The 16921-nt window shown below is 33.2% G+C and overlaps 1 protein-coding gene across 4 annotated transcripts; it reads right to left on the reverse strand.

The window, feature by feature from the left end:
- Positions 1–645: 645 nt before the first annotated feature.
- LOC114385454 (chaperone protein dnaJ 1, mitochondrial-like) lies at positions 646–16120 on the reverse strand. Of its 4 annotated transcripts, XR_003660875.1 has the most exons (20): positions 15895–16118; positions 15709–15817; positions 15528–15614; positions 15319–15410; positions 12430–12513; positions 12262–12300; positions 11937–12047; positions 11669–11710; positions 11485–11572; positions 10743–10807; positions 10522–10584; positions 10348–10420; positions 9876–9967; positions 8396–8467; positions 7487–7543; positions 7011–7059; positions 6831–6900; positions 2089–2178; positions 1385–1591; positions 646–1018 (listed from the first exon to the last, which is right to left on the reverse strand). XR_003660875.1 is itself a non-coding variant. In XM_028345539.1 (19 exons), exons 1-19 carry the CDS (start codon positions 15919–15921, stop codon positions 1600–1602), a joined length of 1338 nt encoding a protein of 445 aa, XP_028201340.1. In that variant the 5' UTR covers positions 15922–16119; the 3' UTR covers positions 1449–1599. The 4 variants fall into 4 exon arrangements, 2 of the variants coding, with proteins under 2 accessions (XP_028201340.1, XP_028201341.1); XM_028345539.1 differs by lacking the exon at positions 646–1018 and having other exon boundaries at positions 1449–1627; positions 15895–16119; XM_028345540.1 differs by lacking the exon at positions 646–1018 and having other exon boundaries at positions 1449–1645; positions 15895–16119.
- Positions 16121–16921: the final 801 nt, after the last annotated feature.

Here is a 16921-nt window from a genome sequence, read left to right on the forward strand (position 1 = left end):
TTATATTGTCAATACATAAACATTAAACTCTTATTTATTACTTCTTCCATTCCAAAATAATGATCTTTTAAGAGTGTAACATGTAAAAGGATATTATTGAAAAAAAATAATTCAAAACCATTAATAGGACTATCATTTTGAACGAAAATAAAAATTTAAAAATATCATTGTTTTCTACAAAATATTCTTTTGCATTTTACATCAATCTTATTTATCTCTCTTTTACATCGATGTATTTTTTCATTCGATTCCTCTCTCTCTTCTACATCCTACACCTTAAAATTGGAGTATACATTTATAATTGAAAAACTACTAAATATAGACTCTCAAACAAATTCTCTAATTAACTAAAATTTGTTGAAAATGGCCAATATATAGATTTCACTCCTTATTTTATAAATCTAATTCGTTCTTTTGTAGTTTTCATATACACTAGTGTAGTAGTGTCAGAATTTTCAGCCACATTTTGCTCATTCGGCTTTCAAGTTTCGGCTATTAATAAGACTAATAATAATATTTTGCGAACCTGTAGCTGCATATTTTTAACAAATATTATAACTTTTTCTAAATAATCTGACAAAATTACCACCTTTCAATTAATAAAAAAAATCTGTGCGTAGCAACTGACAATCATTATTCGTTGAATTCCAGAAAGTAATATGTGGTTATATGATTTGAAGCACAAAAGAATATATCAAAGAAAACCAACCCCCGTAGCAGGGTAAATTATAACATCAAATGCACTATAAAATATATTTCAAAATGTCAAGGAAAAAATATACATCGGAAATTCCCATCTCTGATATGTAATCCAAGGCCACCTTCGCATAAATCAGTAAAATTGTAGAAGAATTTTCATGAAATAAATTTTCACCGTGGTTTCACTGTCAATCTTATCATTGAAAAATTGTTAACCTGTAAAATGACTGGGCGCCAAGAAATAGCATCATTCAGCATAATGTTTATTTCTGTAGTCCGTCACAGATGTCAGTTGCTACTTTCTCCACTCTATCCATAACTGGCACAATGGGACGGAGTAATAAGCAAAGTTATTTATCGTTTCAAATAAAGGGTAATTTAGTCCCTACATCAATCTATTAATGGACCTAGTATGATAATGACTGAACAAGGACATGAGAAATTGAACATGATGAAATTTGCATTTCTTGGCACACTTATCCTATTGCCTTTTTTTAAAACTCAATATCATCAGATGATTTGTAATAAATCAAATAAATGAAAAGTTCTACAAAAACCAATCAATACGACATGTGCATGCATGCAATCTTGATCAATTGCTACTTTGCTACCAAAAAACAAAAGAAAAGAACAGCTTGAAATTAGCAGATAAGTTTAGTGAATGAGATAAGATTCAGTAGTATACCCCTTATTGTTTACATGCTTCGTAAGGATGAAGAATGTAGCAATCACAATGATATTTGGCCCTTGGCTAGTCGGCTGTGCAATCATATTTGGTCTTTGATCAAGTTATCAGCTCAACATTTTGTTAATGAAGATAAGGAATAATATCAGCATAGATAGTTCCAGCATAAACTTAGGACCCGTCGTGTGTTCAAGAATTTGCTGCCACCTGTAAGTTCAACCAGTAGATAGCTGCTGGTAAAGCCTGTTATCCATTTTGGATCTACATTACAATCAGATATGACTCAAGAACATTGATAAATCATACAAAACTAAACAAAGCTAGCAAGCATACTAAGCAACATATAAATAAAAGCTAGCAATCAGATATGCCGAAACTGGTATTTATGATCACGCAATTCATACCCAAACACAAGTATTTGTAACCAGTTATTGGAATAATTATACATAATGAACATTTATCCCCTGTTCCCAATCCTTTACAACCAAATAGCCATAGGTTTAGGCAAAGCATACTTTATAATACTTTTTTTACAAGCAAGTCACTTAAATTTAAAAGCATTCTGACTCACTATTTTCAACAATAGTATCTCAGTATTGCCGACTAGCCCAATCCAAATAACCATGAATTATCATGTCGTACTAGGACAATAGGCAACTAAAACTAACAATTATACCAAGAACTAAGTTAGATAAAGTGCATACCAATTTCCTTCAAATTTAGAGTTGCTTCCCTCCTTTATTTCCTCCTTTGCAAGTTCTTCAAGTATAGCACGTTGTCGTTCATTGATTTCACTAAAAGGATGAGTGGACCAGAAGTGAGAAGATTGAAATATAACTTGGCAGTATGCAGACTAGAGCTTATGTGTAAGAATAACCAAATGAAAAAAGGCAAGCACTTAATACAAATACCATTTTATTAAGACACAAAAAACATCACATGAAAACGAACTTGATAAACGATCATAAACAGCAACACAAATTGTGAAATGGCATTAAAAGGTAGCAAGAATGCAGCACAAGACATAGTTATCAAATCCAGATAGTGGCACGTACCTGCCAGCCTAAAAAACACTATAATGGGATGCATATAGCAGCCTGCTATTTGCAGGTAGCCATTACAGCAAAATTAGAGGTATGAGAATAAAAAATTATACTATACATATAAAAATACTCAAAAAATTAAAAATACCTAAAATTAAAGACAATTCATATTTCATAATTAGTAAGAAAAAATTCAAAAATCACCAGGCTACACAAAGAGGCACGGGAAAGGGCACTCTTTTGTGTTGGTCCTTGAGACGATGCAATTAGGCTTATGTAATTGTGCATCTAAAACAGTAACCATGTTATAATTACAGACTAATGAATACAACGAAACAGTAATATAAGGTAATTAATCAAATCCCCACTAATTAGGAAATACTAATTCTCCATGTGCTACTTTAATTTCAACTACATGTGTTATTTTCTAATACTCTCCCCTCAAGTTTGAGGATATATACACCAAGCTTGTTACAAATATATTTAGCTTGAGACCCGCTATAAGAGATTTTGCGGACATATTAGCTAGTTGATCATTGGAAATGACAAAACCAGTTGTAGTTTCTCCTGCAAGAACCTTTTTCTCTAACAAAGTGACAATCAATCTGTGTTTGATTCTTCCATGAAAAACTATGTTGGAAGCAACGTGAAAAGCATCCATGTGCTACTCTAATTTCAACTACATGTGTTATTTTCTAATATTCTCCCTCAAGTTTGAGAATATATACACCAAGCTTGTTACAAATATATTTAGCTTGAGACCGACTATAAGAGATTTTGCGGACATATTAGCTAGTTGATCATTGGAAATGACAAAACCAGTTGTAGTTTCTCTTGCGAGAACCTTTTTCTCTAACAAAGTGACAATCAATTGTGTTTGATTCTTCCATGAAAAACTATGTTGGAAGCAACGTGAAAAGCATCCATGTTATTGCAAATCAGTTTCATCTCACTGACATCTCCCAATTTTAATTGTTGAAATAAATTGTAGAAGCAAAGCTTCATGATGAATCAAAGGTGATTCAGATGTGTTTTGATGATAACAATGATGATAACAAAAGATGATGACAAAGGTGATGACAAAAAGCTCAAAGATCAATCAAAGAACAACTCAAGTGAATCAAGAACAATTCAAGAGTTCAAGATAGAATCAAGAAGAATTCAAGACTCAAGAGGAAAGTTAAGAGTCAAGAATCAAGATTTAAGGTTCAAGATCTCAAGATTCAAGAATCAAGAGAAGGCTTAATCAAGATAAGTATGAAAAGTTTTTCTCAAAAATTGAGTAGCACATGATTTTTCTCAAAACATGTTTACCAAAGAGTTTTCTAGTATTCGATTACCAGATTGTTGTAATCGATTACCAGTAGCAAAATTGTTTTGAAAAAGTTTTCAAATTGAATTTACAACGTTCCAATTAATTTCAAAAAGTTGTAATCGATTACAATGTTTTGGTAATCGATTACCAGTGCCTTTGAACGTTGAAATTCAAATTCAAAAGTGAAGAGTCACATCCTTTCACATAAAAGTTTTGTGTAATCGATTACACTGATTTGGTAATCGATTACCAGTGATTGTTTCTGAATAAAATCAAAAGATGTAACTCTTCAAATAGTTTTTGACTTTTTCAAATTGGTTTTTAAGTTTTTCTAAAAGTCATAACTCTTCTAATGGTTGTCTTGACCAGACATGAAGAGTCTATAAAAACAAGACTTTCTTTTGCATTTCAAGTATCTTGAACACTTTTCCAATCAATCTTTTACAAGCCCTAAATCTCTTTGAACTTCTTCTTCTTTGTACCAAAAGCTTTCCAAAAGTTTTCTGGTTTTCTAAACCTTGAAAACTTGTGTTATTCATCTTTTCATTCTATTCTCCCTTTGCCAAAAAGAATTCGCCAAGGACTAACCGCCTGAATTCTTTTTGTGTCTCTCTTCTCCCTTTTCCAAAAGAACAAAGGACTAACTGCCTGAATTCTTTTGTGTCTCCCTTCTCCCTTGTCAAAGAATTCAAAACGACACAGTCTGATAATTCTTTTGATTCTTTTCTTTTCCTAATACAAAAGTGTTCAAAGGACTAACCGCCTGAGAATTCTTTTGTATCCCCATTCACAAAGTATCAAAGGTTTAACCGCCTGAGATCTTTGTCTTACCACATTGGAGGGTACATCCTTTGTGGTACAAGTAAAGGGTACATCTACTTGGGTTTGACTGAGAACAAGAGAGGGTACATCTCTTGTGGATCAGTTCTAGTGGAGGGTACATCCACTAGGGTTTCAAAGAGAACAAGGGAGGGTACGTCCCTTGTGGATCTTTGCTTATATAAGGATTTTTACAAGGTTGAAAGAAATCTCAAAGACCGCAGGTCGCTTGGGGACTGGATGTAGGCACGGGTTGTTGCCGAACCAGTATAAAAACTCTTGTGTGTTTGTCTCCTTCTTCCCTACTCTTTTACTTTCCGCTGTGCATTTAATTTCCGCTTTTACTTTCTGTTAAGTTTCTCTTCTACTCCTCATTCTCTTAACAATTTAGTAAAAGCCTTAAAAGAGTAAATTTTTAATTAGTAAAGGTTTAGGAATAATTAATTCAACCCTCCTTCTTAATTATTCTGAAGCCACTCGATCCAACATAAATGTCAAAGACATGTGATGTGAGTTCACATATTCAGCCTCTGCATTGGGTAATAACAACCATGTTTTGTCTCTTCTCTATGAGATCAGATTTCCCACAAGGACACAATATCCTGATGTGGATTTTCTATAAATTGGAAAACCTGTCCAATCAGAATCGCTGTTGAAGCTATGTCAAGAAAAAGTAAAAAAAGGTAATTTTGACTACAAGAGGAAAGGTGTTCCCATAATCTAGGCCAAAAAAATCCGAGTATATTTAGCTACAAGACAAGGTTTCAAACTATTAATACTTCCATCTAGTCCAATCTTGACCGTATAAACCCATTGATAACCAACAGTTCTTTTGCCTTTAACTACCATAGCCTATTGCAATCCTGGATGAGGGTGAGACAATGCTTCAACTGTGATTTAAGATATAACAAAGAATCCATAAAGGATACAAAGGTATAATATGAAAGATAAACGATGATAAGATGGTAAGCATATAAGGGGTTCGGATTATAAAAGACTTGACACCATTGCACAAGGCAAGGGAAATTTTTTATTCAGAAGGTGAAGCTGAAGAGTTCATTGAAGCAAGGGACGACTCAGGGAACCAAAGCCAGAGTAGCAGGCTGAATCTAAGGTTAAGAATGCAGTTGCTACTAGTAAGTGATTGGAGGAGGAATGACGACAAGCACAAGTATAATTGAACAGCAGCAGCCCCAATTAGTTTCTCATAGGGAAACAGAGTGTTAGGCCTCTTATAAGTAAATATTATAAGAGGAGAGCCAAGACTTAAGATTTATTAATAGGATTGAATTGTTTCAGTTGTTGTTTATGGTAGTTATTTCAAGCAGTTGTTATTTTAATTAGGTGTGTGTTTTTAGGACCATACGTAACTGCCTTAAGCAGTTATTGCAGAATAAATTCTGGAGTAACAGCAGGGGGGTTAGGCAGTTTTTTAGTGGGTTGTCAGGAAGGGAGAGACCAGGCTCTCAAACATCTTGGGAGAAACCTATGTATTAACTAGTCTACTCAGTTTCCTGTGTAATTTGTAATTTCTGTTTTGTTTCTTTTGAATAAAATTCAATCCTTATTCCCTTACCAGTTGGTATCTATCACAGAGATACAATGGTGAAACTAACAGTGGCAGCAGACAAATCGGGGGTGGAGCCAGAAAGCATCTTGTTTATGTGCTGGTGGTGGGTGGAACAGAGTCACCAAAAGGTGGGTGCGCCCATGGGACACTTGCAGAAAGAGTGGTAGGAAAGTGGCTCACACACCAAACAGATACAGGTGCATGTGACAGACATAGTGTTGGTGGCAATGTTTACTCCTGTTTATGGGGGCACAACATTAAAAGGAGGCAGTAGAATAAAAAAAATGCACAATTACTGTCCCATATTAGGTCTGGCTAGGTAAGGAGAACTTCCTAGACTGCTGATACCATATTAGGTTCAGGTAACTATGTGTCTAAAACAATACACGTATTTAAAATTATAAAATAATGAATACAATGATACAGCAATAAAAGGTAATTAATCAAATGTCCGGTAATGGAAAAGACTAATTCTGCTAATGTCAATAACAACTAAAAGGAAATAGGAGAATCGACAATTATGTAATCCATTTTCCATAATGCCATAATATCATTATCAACCAAAATCCATATGGAATTAGAAGCAAAGCAACATTATAAGGAAAAACATTATATTGCTTCTTTAACATAGTAAATATCACATTACTCAAAGACAATGAAGTTAAACTAAAACAAGAGTTGAATACAAGAAGAACCTACACAGGAAGGTTAACACGGAATCGTACATACTGATCCCCATGATGTACAAAAAATCCATGCTTTGGTAGTCCTGCATCAACAACTATAGTAAATATACTTTTGAAGTACCAGGAGAGAAAACTGAAAAGGACCAAAAACTTGTTCAAAACTGACAATGAGAGAGGGAACTTTTAATTTAACCTTTGCCTCTTAATACTAGAAGCTGTCCATGTTGAACACCCTTGGGTATCTAGGGAAACATAACCACACAATAGTAGATAAAATAGGGTCAAAACAAGCAGTCATCTGAACAATTATTCTATAGCAAGTTGAAAGCCATAATTTGATGAGGGGAACAATATGGCTAGAACAAGCAGGCTTGTTTTTCTTCCACCTAAGATAGTCAGTAAGCTCAACAATTTGGAACAGAAATTTGGAATACAATACAGTACAATGAACTTCAATGGTAAGCATAAAAGTTATCATTTTGACAAAAGATATTATGAAACCAATATTATTATCTTTTTTTCTCAGTGGATATAAAGGAATCCAAAAATTATGAACCTAAAGCATCTTAACCATATAGGCTTTCATTAGAGAGCTTAAACAAGGCAGCCAATTTATTTAAGATCTGCAAACTTAAGTGACTAATACTGAAAAAGTAAATCTTGTCTTACTTTTAACTGCATCTTCCCAGATAAAGTAGGCACCTCAACTTTGCCGCCAAGAATAGCCTGTAATGTTAAAAAAATTGTTCTATTAATAGCACTGATACAAACTTAGGTGCACTGCACTCCCACCCAGATAAGAAAGGTGCAAAAGATGTGCAAGTGTCTTAGAATGGGACCCCTTTAAATAATCTTCTCTGACAAAATAAATGCAACAGCATAAAGGAAGTGTGAGAATTAAGCACATGTAAAATGTGAGATAGCTGTTATGTTAGGATAAAGCACGTGTAAAATGTGAAATAATTGTTACAGATTTTTTATCAATTAACGGAACTGTTTTGTATGCTATCAGGGCATAGATATAGCACAACATGTGTATTATACTGTACATAATATATATTTACAGCATTCTGATCAAGACACAATTCCATCAGAAAATTGTAAGGAATCCAACCTAAGAAGAACTAAAGTTATATCCCTTCCATGTTATATGTATAAATCTGTTCCCTCAAGTTGAAACACTGAAGGGAGAGGGGAAACTTATTTCAACACATTTTTGGATCTCTACATGTACATCAGAGTTTCCTTCAGGTAAAACTGTTCTCAAATAGCAGGAGAGAACACCATTGTTTTGAACCAAATAAAACTATGTAAACATGAAACTATGCTTGACAAAAAGATCTAAGAGAAAGCATAGTGTAGTGCAACTTCTGGCTCATCTTCATAGGGCTTATTAAGAAATTTAATAGGAATTTGTGTCCCCAAGCCTAGCAGCTGAATTGCCCATTAACCTAGAAGCAGAAAGGTGTGCTCCCCCTATGTATGCAGAATGATAAGGGTGCTCAGGTTTTTCCCCTCTTTAATCAGATGGTTGAACGTCCAAAAGTAATGGAAGTATAGAACATATTTAGCTCTCACCTGCGTAAAGCTAATATTAGAATCCACGTAGATATCTGCACCATCTCTGACAAAGATTGAATCCTCAGCCACCTATATCAACAGAAGAAAAAAAATGATGTTCCAATAAGAATAGAAGGTAGATCATAATTTGCCATGACAACAAACACATTATACTACTAGAGCAGAAAGCTTATTCCTGGTTTTAATTTTTAAACAGCAACATATAATCAAGAAGATGGGAACAGAAATACTTTTAAACATGCTACTACATGTTAAAAAGTGTCTCCATAATTACATGATCAAGGTAAATGAAGCACTTCTATGATGTTCCCCTTACCCCTGACCCAGTAAATAACCTATGGATCCAGGGAAGAGTTAGAAATTTTTTTCTTGAGAAGACCAAAAAACAGAAACTTATACTCTTCAGTAAGATTATTTGTATCAAGAGTTTTCACTGATAGCATAATTGTTATGGTGTTTAGGATTTAATTGTATTAATTCAAACTTTACTGAAAATCTTGCAACTACTTCATCACTCGCATCATGTATTTATATTTATATAGTGTGAAATGACAATTTACTATTAACCTGTAGCATTCTAAGTCCAAGATAAAATTTTAGGTAAAATAAAGTCATCAATGAAAGCATAACAATTTAACAAAACATACTAACAACTTCGTTAAGATATTTAATTTGTAAAATGTTGAGTAAACTTCCTTTTTGGTCATTCAACATTTTACATAATGTTGCATTGCTCTATTTATAAATAAAGTGTCAATTTAGTATCACCAGTAACTAGAGGAGCAATGTTATCTTACATGTAGCTTTGGATGACCAAAATGGACATTAACCCTGTTATGTATGTTAAGATTTTATTTTATTAGTCTTTTATGTGCAGATACTAGAACATGAATGCATAAACATGAGAAAAATAAAAACAATAAAAAAAACTTTATGAAACAAATACTTTATAGTTGAAGACTGAAGAGACAGAATTGTGTTCATTTTCCTACCAAATGAGAGGTGTACTTTATTTACAAGCATTGGATATTAAGCAAGGCTGGCTTTACACTGTCTATTAAAGTTTTCAACTTACAATGGATCAAGTTACATGAAAAAAAATGTACTTTGAGGAAGCCAGCCTGAAATTTTGACTAGAATTAATATTTTCTTTAATAACCATTCAGGGCATTAACCCCAGCTTGCCAAAATGGCCCTATGCCACTGTATGGATCTAATGTGTCTACGATAGAATATAGGCTCGTTTATTTTTAAGTTGAGTGGAATTACTTTTGAACTGTTGAACGTAATTAGGATGCATGCCCAAATTGATTGTCATAGATTTTATAATGAAACATGTCACACTAGGAAGAATTGATTGCGGGTGTTCCCAAACAAGAACCATTCCCTTTAAAAATGCCAAGTTTGGTTAAAATCGCAGATTCATAGGCCAGCAGGTAGCACATGTTAATGTGAGAATATTTGGACAGAAAATTGCCTTTATTTTAATGTATAAACTCCCAGGTTGACCTCCACTTCCAGCAGCATTCCCACCTTCTGGCACATGGATTGTATCTCCTGAATCCACACCTACCAATTCATGGAAAACTATGATAAGAATAATGGGGGGAAATTCTGCTTTCAATAAAATATGAAGAGTGGCAAAAGGTAAACCGAATCTAGGCAGGGCAGGTCTGCAGCATGGACAAAAACTTTCCATGTATAAAATATTCTTCTATATAACAATTAGCACCTTAAAAGGAATCAAAGGTTATTACATATCAACTTAAATTTAAGCATGAAAGATGAAACACGGGTCGAAATTATAATTTGTATGTAAAGAATTTCCGATCTGAACAAGAAGCTACTACAACAACAACCAAGTTTTATTTCACTTTGTTCAGGTACATTGATGGGCTGTAACCAACATACGGCTTTAGTTAACTTCGTCACGAGTATCAAAAACCAACCTGCTGGTATTGTAACTTTAACCTCTTTAACCCCTTCAACCACCCCAGATCCTCCACATGTTATACAAGAGTCCTGCACAAAATAGATAGACAAAATACAAATTTATGAAAGATCATGGCACAAAAATAGATAACCACCTCACAAGATTACTTGGCATGGAATTTATGAAAGACCTTAATGATTCGGCCTGATCCTTTACAAGTAATGCATGTTGACGTAAATGGGGGGATTGTAACCTGGGAAAAATAATCACAACCAAGAGCAAAAGAACATATTAATAAGTCATAACTGGTAACTCTAATGCCACAAAGAAATTGGCTCATAATGGCTCAAATTTTGCTATAAAATATTTTTGTCATTTTAATAATCAACATTGATCTTTGAAGGCACTTACTCGACCTGAGCCCCTGCATGTTGGACAAACTTTTGGGATGGCATCAAGTGGATAGCCCTGCCCATCTGGATTAAAACAATGAAAGTCAATGGCATCAAATGGGGTTATCATTATGTTAAGGGAAAGGCCCACTACACTATAACCAGATGTCATGTGGGACACTTTACACATCCAGCAATATGTACATTAGATTATTTCCTCAAAATTGTTCTGCAGCTTATAAAAATTTTAGTTATAGCCACAGATTAGCAAGCAATAAATATCAGTAAACCTTATCCTGTTCATTAGTAATCAATAATGTTTATATCAATCACTAATCTCTCCAATGCAAGAGGAAAAGGGAGAGAGAAGCTGACCCAATGTCAATGCAGCCACTGCACATTCTAGGTTCTATCATTCGAAAATAGGGTTCATCATAAGACTTTTCTAAGTAAGATTCCTATCTAACAGGATTGCCTTAAATTTCAATAGAAACAACATATATACTCAGTTAACCCCAACCCCCCACTCCAAAATTAAAAATGGGGGTTCTCAACTAAATAAACTTCTTATAACAATGGAACATACACTAGATTATGTGTTAAACTTCTTTTGCAATCAAAATTTATTTATATGAAGACAATTTTTGCCATTTCCTAAAGCAAATAATAACAAATGGAAATAGATAATATACAAATCCAGTATAGAAAAAAAATTCTACCCAATGCTTTCCTAACTCCCAGAATATGTTAACTTTACTCACTGCAATGATCACAAGGAACTGATGCATCAAATGACACATGCTTGGTGCATCCTCTCGCTGCTTCGGAGAAAGTAAGAGACATCTCCACCTATCAGCATAGCAATAGGCAAATAGTTAAGCTAGAAAAGTAGGAAGATATTTCAAAGAAGTGAAACAACAACAGAGAAACAAGAGTTAAGCTAACCTCTATATTTGATGAGAATTGAGTTGTTGCTTCTTCAAATATCTGTTAGATCAAGAAGATTATGAGATTTCCTCAGCAAATACTTATGTGAAATGAATCCAAAAACATAAAGAATTTATGTGTGTGTGTGTAGAGAGAGACAAGGAGCATATCAAGTCACAGCATATAATGCAAGGTATGAGGAACTGATCTCATGACCAAGATATATATATATATTCAATTAATTAATTAATAAAAGACAACAGTATGCACGAGAGCAAAAAAATACCTCATAGAATACTTTATGAAATGAATCAGAAAAATGAGAACGATAAGCATTTCTAAACCTTTCTGCATCATCATGATCATATTCTATGTCTTCTGAACCACGAGTACGCATCTTCAGTTGAAAAGGGGTTCATTGGAGAAAATGATGGGAAAATGTTAGTCAATTCAACATCCTAAGTAAGAGTGTAAGATATGAATTACAGAAATTTTGAACAGCTTTAACCAACTGATGCTCCAGAAATTTTTAACGTATAGTAACTCTGCTCTCTTTTCTAACATATAACAAATTTGAAATTCTAATAGTGGGTGGGGAGGGGGGGGACTACCTGGTCATACTCTGCTCTCTTTTTAGAGTCTCTCAATGTCTGAATTACATAGCAAAAATATCACTGTTAATTAATCAGTTTAAACCATAACAAACCTAGCCAGAAGAAGGGAGGGTTAAATACGGCTGAAAATGCAAGGGAAAAAAAAATTAACTTTCATATAAAGACCTCGTAAGCTTCTCTTATATCTTGAAATTTCCTCTTAGCAGATGGATTATTCTTATTTGCATCTGGATGGTACTTTTTAGCAAGCTGCGCAGTACATAACAGTGTGGCATAATGCAGTATTAGCCAAACGAAGACATTTGATTTTGGAATATTATTGTCAAAGCAGTATGACAGAATATATCATGATTGAAGACCAAAATGCTCACATAAACTGTTTTTAGTATGCACTAAGCTCCAAAAACAATTGTTATAGATTAAATTGCAGAACAAAGAGATTTCTACAAGTTATACCCCTTTGACAGCATAGTGGAAATTGTTTACCCTTCATGTATTAGGTTTTGTGACCTTGTGTAATTCTTTTATGGATGAAAGAAGAATTCCTTAAGATGAATTGAATATAATATTATAATTAACAAGCTTAAATACATTTTTCATCCCTGCAATTTAGCACTTTTTTAATTTATGTCCTTACAAAAAAACATCTTTTTAGTCCTTACAAAATGTGTTTGTTTTATTTTTCGTTCTTAAAGTGCTTTAGATAACACTTTGAACAGTAAGAAAATGCTTCGAACAGTGAAAAAAGTGTTATCTAAATAGTGCTTTAAGGACAAAAAACAAAACAAATACATTTTGCAAGGACTAAAACAGAAAAAGAAATTTTTCAGGGACGAAAATGAAAAAAGCGCTAATTTGCAGGGACGAAAAATGTATTTAAACCTAATTAATATGATGTTGGAGGATAAGGGATCCTGCTCAGTATACATAAAGGAAAATAAAACAGCAAAGCAAAATCATTTATCAAAACATAAATAGAACAGAGCTGCTCATAACCTCAGCAGTCAGCACATGTTAGGGAAATACCAAAAAGACTATGTGCCACCAAACTGGCAGGCATCGCATGCATTGCATGGACATTTGAAATACAAGTTAATGGTGAAAAAAATACAAGTTTAAAAAATATTGAAGAAAAATTATTTCACTGTTAATAAAAAAAATATAAAGAAAGACATTTAAAAAAACTTATTTTGAAAAATCTTAGCATTAGTTTAATTACAAAAATTATAATTTTAATGACAATTTGTAAATATTCCATTGCACTTAATAATGTTGATTGAAGAAAGTTATGTATTGATTAAAATAGTAAAGAAAACTAAAAATATCCTTTAATGAGATCACTAATTAAAGAGACATGATATTTTGATATAGAAACTTACACATGTGTCATAAAATGAGGAAGACACATGAATACATTTATAGAGTACAAGTGGAGGTTATCTCATTTTCAAGAATAGGGACCCTAATTTATAATTTACAGGTGGATAGAAGCTAAACTTCTAACTTATCCCAGAACTAGCTAATGTGACTTAGTAAATCATAACTAAAAGATATGTAACAACATCTCATTCTATCATCTAGATGAAACTATCTTTCCATCACTGTGTATGCACTTTTGGTATTCAAAAATTATTACTAGTTGTATCTCTCTGCATGCATAAGACTTCACACTCTGAAATTCAAAGTGTGAATAAATTGATCGGCCAGCAACACAATAAATGCAGATTAGATTATGCATAAAGCCATAAAAAATGTAAATCAACAACTATGGTTACCTTGGTAAAGGCACAAACAAGAGGAGTAAGAATATTAGATGCTTGCTTAGTAGTAAAGATGATGAAATGAAAATGAGAATGGCCTTAAGTTGACTTTCCCTTCACAGAAAGGTTTTCCTCTTGTATATTAGATGGAAATGAAGTAGAAACTAGAGTGAAACTTTAGTCCTAGAAGAGGTCATTACATGGATTACACAATGTCATTAGGCTCAGTTCAAAACCAAATTCTAAGGGAGATTCTTCACCTTGAAATCCCTATTAATAATTTCCTCTAATGTCATTCTTAGCCTCCCTCCATCCCTTTTCACAAAGCTAAAAACCATGCAATCTACTCTCCTCACCAGTGCCTTCAATGGCCACCTTTGCATGTATCCGTACCATCTTACCAGATTTTCTATTATCTTATCCTTGATAATTGTAACAATAATATCTGTGTACAATCATTTTTTATCATTTTTTTTTTTTGTGTAGCTACACATTCATCTTAACATACTTATTTTTACTACTACACTTTTTTCTCTCATTCCTTTAAAGCCCGACATTCACAACCACAAAGTATAGTTAGACGTACAGCAATACGATAAAACTTCTCTTTGAGCTTGTTAGGTACTTTGCAATCGCAAATAACTCCCAATGTTTTTCTCCTTGTATCATGTGTGGCGTCTTCATTAATTTCCCTATTTTTTTGTAATATTGATCCCAATTGTGATATGAGTATAACATCTTCTCCAATTTTTACTTCCAAGTCATTTTCCTCTTGTTTTTTGGCAAAAAATGCAATGCATAAACAAGTAAGAACTCAAAAATGAGCCCTAATGTAAACCTACCCTTATAAGGAAGTCGTTAGTCTTGCCTTCAAGAGTTATCAGACTAGTAGTTATTCCATCACACATGTCTTTTATAGTCTGGACATAAGTCATGGGAACTGTTAAGGTTTAGTAACTATATGATTTCCTTATCCTTACAGCTAAACCTGGTTTAGTAACACAAAACTATATTACTGTCATGACTGGGAATAACTACTAGTCTGAGAACTCTTGTCCGGATCATCTAATTTGCCGTTGCTGTCACTCCTACCAAGTACCAAGCAATTGGAATGAAATTTCATGTCTCCTACTAAAAGCATTCAACATGAAAATTGAATCACCCCCATTGCCCAAACAAGCATTTCATTTTTCCAATTGACTTCACCATTACTCTACCTAACAAGCATAGCTTTGATCAATCAATACATATGCCGTAAGCCATACAAAACAACAGATTCCTAATAATGACGCACCGAGTGAAATGCCTTCTTTATCTCGTCCTGACTGGCATTTTCAGGAACACCAAGAGTTCGATAGTAGTCTCGGTCAGCTGACGAAGAAAATGCTGGAACAATACAAGCAAAAAAAGGAAATCAAATGAAAACCTTACAACATATCTGAACATCACTGATATACAACTAGAAACAATTAACAATGTAATTCAGGTTTAACTCAGCAAAACCTGTGGCATGAAAATAACGATATCTTAACGGTACTCTCGGAATCAGAGACTCCTGCGTTTTCGTGACGAAACCACAATTGACCAAAGCTGGTAATAAAACATTTAATTCCGCAAAAAAAGAATCAGAAAATGAAAACCATAACTATTAATTAAGAAAAAACAAGAGAAATTCAGAACGTGCCTCGAGCGAGCAAAAACGATTGGCGAGACGACGAGACTTTGCTGAATGTTGATTCTCCTTTATCCACGAGCGATTCTAAGGTCAGGAACGAAAGCAAATGGCGCCGATACTGCATTGGAAGAATCGATAGTGTAAAAACGGAACAACGGTAATGAATGATTTTGGGATTTTGGTTCCTCCACTTACCGGCGTGAACCACGTGAACCTTCTCATTCGCGTCAAAGTCACAGGCTTGTGGATATAATGATATAGCTGCGCAATAGAGAGGGACGAAGGCTTTGAATCGTTATCGGCGATTAACTAACAGATTCCGGTGGCGGTGGTGCTGCGTACTCTCAGATCTTTGGGACTCGGGGTTTTAGGGGAGTATTGGGTTTAGGTTCATGCTGTAACGGGGTCGTTTTAGTGCCAAGGTACTTTTTATTCTAGACTTTATAAAATAAACATCTAGGACTTTGTTTTTGTTTTTGTTTTTATTTTTAAATATAGACTTATGTTTTTAATCTTTTAAATTTTTGTAATTATTTATTTTTAGAAGTTAAATTATTTTTATTAATTTCTGGAATCTTTAAAAAATTGTTTTAGTTTATCTTTATTAACTGTGCTTATAATTTTATAATTTATGGTCACAATAAATAATTTTAATTTTAATTATTTAAAAACAATTTTTTTATTTTAAATTGCTAAAATATTTGACATTGGTGATCATTTTTTATGTATTTTGGCTGTTTTAAAGAAGAAAAAAACCAAACATGGATGTTGAATTATGGTGATTTTTTTAAGTATTATGATGAATTTAAATTTTCAAATTATTTTTAAAGAAATTAAATCAAAAAATATTTTGGAGTTGAGAAATCATCACAAATTATGATATTATTAGAAAAAGAAATAAAAGGATTAAAAATAATTTTTCAAAAATTTAAGAGATTAATGAAATAATTATTTTTAATGACTAAAAAATAATTACTGGAAAAAAATATTTAAGCATTAAATATATAAGTTATATCGTAGATTTATAATGAACTAGAGGGCAGCCTTTCTGCTTTGCACAAACAGAGGGAAAAAAGAAACAAAAACAAAAAACAGTGATCCGTTCTTAATGAGAGGAGAGAGTAAACAATAACATATTAAAATAAAGTATAGTTATACATGTACCTGAGTAAAATAGAGATCGAATGGTTTTAATATAATTATTGACCAGAATGAGACTCCT

Source organism: Glycine soja, chromosome 14, assembly GCF_004193775.1.
Source record: "Glycine soja cultivar W05 chromosome 14, ASM419377v2, whole genome shotgun sequence".
Taxonomy (NCBI): Eukaryota; Viridiplantae; Streptophyta; class Magnoliopsida; order Fabales; family Fabaceae; genus Glycine; species Glycine soja.

Excerpts from the sequence above, each read along its gene's own strand:
- LOC114385454 (XM_028345539.1), bottom strand. The coding sequence starts at position 15,921 with ATGAGAAGGTTCACGTGGTTCACGCCG. Across the intron at positions 9,968-10,347 it reads TAAAGTTACAATACCAGCAG|GTGTGGATTCAGGAGATACA; the intron begins GTTGGTTTTTGA and ends ATGAATTGGTAG. Across the intron at positions 8,468-9,875 it reads GTTTATACATTAAAATAAAG|GTGGCTGAGGATTCAATCTT; the intron begins GCAATTTTCTGT and ends CTGTTGATATAG.